We start from the raw sequence: 7,518 nt of genomic DNA on the forward strand, positions 1-7,518 counted from the left end.
CAAGCTGACCGGAGTCCTGGCCTGTCTCCTCTCTCTCTCTCTCTCTCCCGTCACAGTGGTGGTGATGCCCGGCAGCAGAGCCCCCCGCCAGTGCAGCCCGCAGCTCTGGGGGCCCATGGCCATCTTCCTCTTGGCGATGCAGAGATGATGAGAGCTGCGTGCTCCCCACCCCGCCCCCGGCACACCAAAGTGTCCACATCGTACCAAAGACTGACCCCCGCCAGCCGGGGTGCCCAGGGGCAGGGCCAGCCCGCCAGGGAGGGGGCCTGCATCGGCTGCAAGGATGAGCAGAGAGTTCAAGGACAGGCACCCGGCACCGAGGCCCTGAAGACGGTTGTTTGACACACACATGCGCACACGCACACACACACACACACACACACACAGAGATATTAAAGCACAAGTTTCTATCTGACCTGCCAGCACCTCTTTATGGTGGAGCCAGGGACTCAGTCGGGACAGCACCCGCCACCCCAGGGACCTCGGCGCCACACAGGCTTCTCCCTGGCTGCACCTGCGGAGTGTTCCTGACTCCCCCACCCCCAACTCAAGCCCCGACTCCAGCCCAGTGGCTTTGCTGAATGGACGCCTGCCATTGGGCAGACTGGGACTCCCTGGGATGGGGAGGCAGGGGCCAGAGGAGGGCCAGGTGCGGCTGTGTGAGCTGTGTGACCGTCCCCCACCCTGGGGACAACAAGGAAGGTGGGCACCTGCTGCTGGCCACTGTTCCTAGAGAGCAGGCCAGCTGAAAGAGACCCCCTCTCCCCCCCGCCAGACTCCCTATTCCTCATTCCCTGTGACACCTCTGTTGGGCCACGGCCCAGGGTCTGGGGCCTGGGCGGTGTGAGGACTGACACCTGTGGCCTGCAGCTGGCCTCCCAGAGCACAGCCCAGCTGGGTCTCAGAGGAGCGGGGGCAGCGGGCGGAGGAGATGTCTTTCTGTCCCCTCCCGCCTCCGTGTAGGACGCCGCACTGGGGAGTGCCGTGCAGCCTCTGTCTTTGTGCTCTGGGCCTGACAGGCTGCCCTGCAGAGCAGGGTGTGTGGCATCTGCTTGGCCCTCCCCTCTTCCAGCCAGGGTCGGTGAAGGAGCAAGGCTTTGTGGAGGAGCTGAGGGTGACGGGTAGGGGCAGTGGCTGGTCCTCTTGTTCCCTGGGAGCTGTGAAGGGGCTCCATGTCCTCGGGTCCTGGGCTGGGCGTCTGAGATGGTCGTCATGGGATCTGGATCGCAACATGGTCTCTGAGCCCCAGCTCAGCTGTCCCCAGGAGAGAGGACGCCCAGCCCCTTCCAGGATGAGTCTATGTGTGTGTGCCTGTGGCTGTGTGTGTGTGTCTGCATCTGTGCGCACCGTGGGTGCATCACGGGGCAGGAGGAGTGTGTGCAGTGTGGGCCTGCGTGTGCAATGTCACATATCTGTCAGTGAGGCTGGGTCTCTCCCCATCGCTGTGAGTGTGTGTGAGAGTGTGCGTGTCCATCTTCCTGAGTGGCTGGTGTGTTAGGTGGGATGCTGGCCAGATGGACCACTTCCTGCCTTATCCTGTAGGCTCCGGCTGCCTCCTGCTGCCTGAAATCCCGCCTCCCAACCCCTAAGGAAGACAGAAAGCTTACAGATGACCCCACTGAAGGCAGGCACCTGTGGTGGGGGCTGTCACAGGGCTCCTGCTGGAGCCACGGCAGGGACAGCTGCAGAGAAGGGGCTTGGAATGCGGGCAACACCACAGTGCCAGGCGGCAGGCAGGGACCAGGGCCAACGCTGCCCAGCTCCTTGATCCGCCAGGCCTGCATTAGCATCATCACCAACAGCTGGTGGGTGGCCGGGCCAGGCTGCGGGGGGACCTCCTGACTCCAGCCAGCGGGGCTGCCTTCCTGGCGCGGCCAAGGCCTTGGTCCCGCACGAGTCACTCCAAGCCCCCAGCACAGGCTTCCGTCGCATCTGCTGGGAGCTGTTCCTTAATTGTCCCATCTGTGCAGAGTCTCTGCCCCCCCCCCCCCAACTAGACTGTGAGCTCCTCCTCCGAGCCTTCCAACCCGCTCCCCTCCCCGCGCTCATGGCGGGCATGCACAGGCCTGGGATGCAGCCTCGCTGTGGCTTTGCCCCATGGCCTGCAGCCTACCAACCCCATCCCCATCTTTTAGAAATGCTGAGTCATGCCCCCCCCCGTGGATCCTGGTTCAAGAGCTCCTCAGAGAACCCAGGAGGCACCCTCCGGCCCATCACCCACCCCATGCTTCCTCTGCCCTTGCAGGGGAGGGCCTGGGGTCCAGAGAGGAACAGCCCTGAGCACTTCCTCCCGGGCTTCCTCATCCGCCCCCTGCCCGCTGCCCCACTCAGGCCGGCACAGACAAGGTGCCCAGAACGCGCTAGCTGAGCGGAACTGCGCGCACGTAGCTGCGAGCGCGTGGTTGGTTGGCGTGACTGCAGGGACGCCAGCGCCCTTGCGCGTGTGTGCGTGCACGTGTGCGGAGGTCTGTGTGTGAGTGGTGCTGTGATTGCCTTGGTGTGTGTGCATGCGTGTGTGCCAGTGGGTCTGCGGGGGAATGCATGTCACCGGGTGCTTCCATGTTGGTGTTGTCTGTGCTGGCTTGGGACCCACAAATACCCCAGTCCCAGGGAGACTAGGCTGGCTGGCCCAGCGCCTCTCCCGTGGGTGGGCTCGCCGTCTGGGGCAGGGTGCCTGGGGCATACCGTGGCCTTAAAGCTGAGCGTCCAGGGGCAGCCCTCAGCGTGGTGGACTCCTTCCACTCAGACCCCTCCAGGTTGGGGTCAGGGGCTGGAGAGGACCCCTGGAGCCAGGCACTGAACAGCAGCAGTGGGGCACCTCAGCCTGGCCCTCCTGCTGCCCCCCGGGACCCCGGACAGCCTCCGAGGGGTGCAGAGTTGGCCTGAGGACCACACTTCTCCTGCCCTGGCCCTCTCTGGGAGGGGCTCTGCACCTTTCCCCGTGCACTCTCCTGTCCCATGTGCTCTGTGAGCTCCTGGCCTCAGCAGCCCAGACCCTGCACGGTGCAAGACGAGATGGCAAAGCCGATTGCGGGAGGGACGGCCAAGGCCACACAGCCAGCTGTGGGTAGAGCCAGCCTTGGACTCCAGGTTCTGCAGCTTCACTGCGCACTGTCCCTGGGCTCTCCGGCCAGACAGCTTCGAGGAGCTTGGTCAAACTGCCTTGTCTCCAGGGCACTGGGTGGAGCTATCTCAGGTGTTTCTGAGCTTCTGCACTGGGACAGCCAAGGGTCTCCCTGCCCCAGTTTCTGGCCTCTCATCCCAGGCCACATGGCAGGCCCGGGTGTTGCGTGGAAGATGTCACCTCTGGCCGCAGCTGCTGCCTGCCCCCAACACGCATCTAGACAGGAGGGACCGTTCTCCCTCCTTGCCTCTCTGCTGCCGCAGCCTGGGCTGCAGACGAAGGTCAGAACCCATCCTCATCCTCCTGAGCCCCTCAGGACCACTGCTGGTTTCTTCTCCTCCTTGCATGGCTCTGGGGGCGGGGGTATTTCTGCGGGCTGGTCCCAGGTGCACCTGCTCTGCAGAGTCCCTGTAGGGCCACTGGTTGAGGTTGGGTTCTGGGTTCAGGGAAGTCCTCCTCTGTTGGGTGTGTGTGTGAGGGTGTGAATGGGAAAACTAGGGTGTGTCTAAGGGTGTGTCTAAGTGTGTGTGTGTGAGAAGGTGTGAATGAGGGTGTGCTTGTGTAAGAACAAGAATAGGAAGGGGTGTGTGTGTTCAAGGGTTCCCGTATCTGAGGGTGCGTGTGGGATGTGTATGTGTGTGTAAGGATATGAATAGGTGTGTGTGTGTGTATGAGTTTAAGGGTGTGTGTGTGTGTGTGTCGGAGCAGAAGAGCTGCTCTTTCCTGGAGAGCCCTTGACCCTTGCAGCTGGAAGGGACCCTGCCGGTGGCTAGTCAGTGCCCACGGGACAGGTGAGAAAGTGGAGGCCCAGGGAGATGGCCGCAGCCCTGCCCCCTCCCCTGGTGGTGCTTGTGGTCACTCCCCAGGGGCCCTGCTGGGAGGCCCCTGCCTCCTCACAGCTGCCCACACCATCTCCGCCCAACTCTGCAGGCCCCTGTGCCCCACGCCTGAGCCCCCGTCCTGCCCCGGGGCGGGGGGCGGCCTGCTCACCAAGGCCTTATCCCGGGCCACAGGAGGGGCAGGGGAAGCGGAGGGGACTGCTGCAGCCCAGAGGCCTCACAGACTCGGGAGAAAAGCCAAAACCCCTCGTGCCCAGGCCCCAGCCCATCCCACCAAGGTAAAAGCACAACGGAGACCCCTTCCTCATGGGTGAAACGCAGCGGGGTTATTTTTGAGTCTCACGACCCCGTCCTCACCCCTTTGCCTTGCTCTCTGTCTCCACCCCAGCCTCTGTTCCCTCTGCCCCGTCCCGCCCCCAATCCCCCACTGTAACCTGTCGTCGCGGCCGCGGTTCTTTCCATCAATAAAGCTGCAGTGTTCTAGCGCGGGGCCGGGCTGTGTGTGTCTGCGGGCGAGCGGGAGAGGCCCTGCCGGGCTGTGCGGCAGGCGGCTGCCACCACAGACTCTGGTCTCCTTCCCCTATGAGTTCATTGCCTTCACAGCCAAAGAGGGATGCCGCCTGCCTTCCCCGAGGCTCCAGCACCGAGGACTGTGGAGGGAGGTGAGAGGAGGGTTCTCGAAGAAAGGACCTCGGGCGTCAGCCTGTTTGCAGGGGCCGTCTTCCAAGCAGAGGGCAGGGTGTGCAGAGCCCCGGAGGGTGACGCTTGGAAGCCTCGGGGAGCAGGAGGCGCAAAGCTGGCATGGGTGCTAAAAACGTCCTTTCTTAGCACCCAACCCCATTGTAGTGCCAGAGCCCCAGGCCACCACACGAGATGTCCAATTCCCCCCGGGACTGCCACACTGGAGGCGGCTCCTGCTGACCAGCCCTGCTGAGCGGAGGCTTCCAGCCGTCCCCACTGACACCCCAGAAGATGTGAGCATGAAAGTGCCTTGGAGCAGCCAGCCCCCACCTCTGTCAGGGTCACGTGCTGTAGAATGGCCTGGCCAAGCCCTCCTCATTTCCTGACCCTCTGAGCCAAGGGAGACACTCACGGGGCTGCTGTCTGAGGCCCGCCAGGTTGGGGCAGGTTGCTTCAGCAGCAGTAGGTTGTGGTTTGGCCACGCCCAGCGTCTGAGTGTCTTTGCATGGTTCCTCTGCCGGGTCATGGAGCCTGCTCTCTCTCCACTTCTCATGCCAGCTCCCTCTCTCCTTGAGACCTCCCTTGGCCAGCGCCACTAGAAAATGGGCCGGCCGGTGCAGCGTGCTGTGTCCAGCCAACACACACCTCATTGTGGATTGGCTGCCCTGGAGTCAGGCGCCACCCCTGATCCAATCACCTGGGTTAGAGGAAGGAGCTGTGGGTACTCCTGGAGGGGTGGTAGGTGGGCTCAGGGATGGCAGGCACCGTAAATGCGGCTTCTCTTCCACTCCTCCCTTGCTGGGGGCACAGCTGTGCTGTGTATGCACCAGTAGAGCCCTCCAAATGGCCAGCCCTCGGATGTGTGCCCATGCAAGGTGTTCACAGGGAAGGTCAGGTAACCTGCAAAAGATGTTGACCCAGATATTGTTATGGCGGTGTTGCAGATGGGGAAGCAGAGCCTCAGAAAGGTGACATGGTCCCCCAGCTCATGCCCTCGAGAAGGGAAAGGTGACATGGTCCCCCAGCTCATGCCCTGGAGAAGGGAAAGGTGACATGGTCCCCCAGCTCATGCCCTCGAGAAGGGAAAGGTGACATGGTCCCCCAGCTCATACCCCCGAGATGGGAAAGGTGACATGGTCCCCCAGCTCATGCCTTTGAGAAGGGAAAGGTGACATGGTCCCCCAGCTCATGCCCTCGAGAAGAGAAAAAAACTGAATGCAGAGTTTTTCATTCTGGTTCAGTGTCCTTGGCATCAGCTGTGTCCTGTCCTCCTCTTGGTCCTCTGACTTTCATCTGCTTTTCTCACCAGCTCATCCCCGGGGCCTGGAGGGAGCAGGGCCCCTTCCTGCGGGGCTCCGGCTCCGGCTGCTGTCCTGTGCTCCAGGCAGAGGCCGTCCCTGGTCCAGCTTTTCTATTTCTAGCTTCCTGACCTTTCTGCATGTGTCCTCTGTTGAAAGCTACTGTAACACCTTTGGAGAAGGAGGTTGGGTATAAATAAATCCAAGAAAAAAGTCGAAACTCCTCCTTGAAGTCACCCCAAACTCGGGTGGACACCTCACCTCCCTCCATCCTGCTTCTCCAACCTCCTGCTTCCAGATCCATCTTTCCCCAGGCTTGCAGCCCCACCAGCGCCCTGCGTGGCTTCCTGCTCCAAGGTCAACCTGGCAGATCCCTCGAGGGCAGCTCCTGCCACCGAATCTGCCATCCCATCTCTCAGCTGCTTCGCTCCTCTCTCAAAGCGGGGCGAGCTTCCCACTCCTTGCAGGTCCCCCGTGATGCCTCAGTCCATCCAAACACACAGCCCCAGGCATAGCCCTGCTCTCAGTCCCCCTCCCCAATCCCTCAGGACCACCCACCAATTCATTCTGCTCCGAGAGGTGATAAGAAGCAGGCTCAAATACAAATCTGAGACACTGAGAGTCCCCGCAGTGGGAGTTGGCGGATGCCATTTGGAGATGCTCATGCTACATTGTTGCGAAAGAATGGCAGACCAGGGGAGAAGTCGCCTAATACCACCTCATTTCTATATCAAAATGTCTGTGAGGCTGTGAGGTGAGGGCGTGTGTTTTTTCCCTGGTCTGAAAGACCACTCACCGGGGTGTGGATGGTGGTGATGTGCACAGCGAAATTTTGCAAGCTTCCGATCACAGCTCCAGGCTTCCTGCATTGGCTGAATATTTTTATGTGAACCTGTATTATTTTTAATAACTGAAAGAAAAATCTATTTTCTTGAGAAAAGAAAAGCCAGAAGTCATCAAGGACTATAGATTAGAAATAAAGGTCACTTTTCTCTTCTTAGCATTATTTTTATAACCATGCATCACCGAGTTTGGGAAAGGGCTTTGAACTTGAAATCTCTTCCTGCTGATTTATTTGAATAAAAATATTCATACAGTTGAGAGGGGAGGGAGAAGACCTGGGTTGAGCCGGGCAAGGGTGAGGAGGTGGGAGTGTCAGACCAATGTTTAAGAGAAATCCCAGGGGATACTACTACTTCCAGCAACAAACAGCAAACATGTAGTCATGCTTGAAGCCCATGCGTGTGTGTGCGTGCACCTGTGTGTGCATGTTTGCACACGTGGGAGTGTACTTCCTGCCCATGCATGTCAGCCTGCAGCAACCTTGGTGTGGAATCAACTATGAAGTGAGCACCCAGCTGGGGTGTCCGGGGTCGGGGGTTCCTGCGGTCAAAGGGGAAAGAGCCAGAGCAGGTGCACACACTGCAGGTCCTTGGCCTTCCCTGCTTCTCTCTCTCCTGCCTTCCTGATCTTACCCACAAAGTACAGAAGGGAAACTGAGGCATAGGGTGAGAGGAGGATGTGGGAAAGAGGACCTGGCGTTCTGTACTCTGTCCCAGGCCTCAATAGCACTGTC

General features: G+C 60.5%; 1 protein-coding gene across 1 annotated transcript in view; it reads left to right on the top strand.

Annotated features, from left to right (window-relative positions):
• The window catches only part of MDGA1 (MAM domain containing glycosylphosphatidylinositol anchor 1), a 58,542-nt gene extending 54,096 nt beyond the window's left edge, over positions 1-4,446 (top strand). Inside the window, exon 17 of the mRNA XM_051854779.3 lies at positions 57-4,446. Coding sequence (XP_051710739.1) covers positions 57-148 — 92 coding nt within the window. The 3' untranslated portion in view covers positions 149-4,446. The remainder of the gene's footprint in view (positions 1-56) is intronic.
• The last annotated feature ends 3,072 nt before the right edge of the window (positions 4,447-7,518 follow it).

The sequence above is a fragment of the Oryctolagus cuniculus genome, chromosome 5 (assembly GCF_051225735.1).
Source record: "Oryctolagus cuniculus isolate XC-2025 breed Fujian yellow rabbit chromosome 5, ASM5122573v1, whole genome shotgun sequence".
Lineage (NCBI taxonomy): Eukaryota > Metazoa > Chordata > Mammalia > Lagomorpha > Leporidae > Oryctolagus > Oryctolagus cuniculus.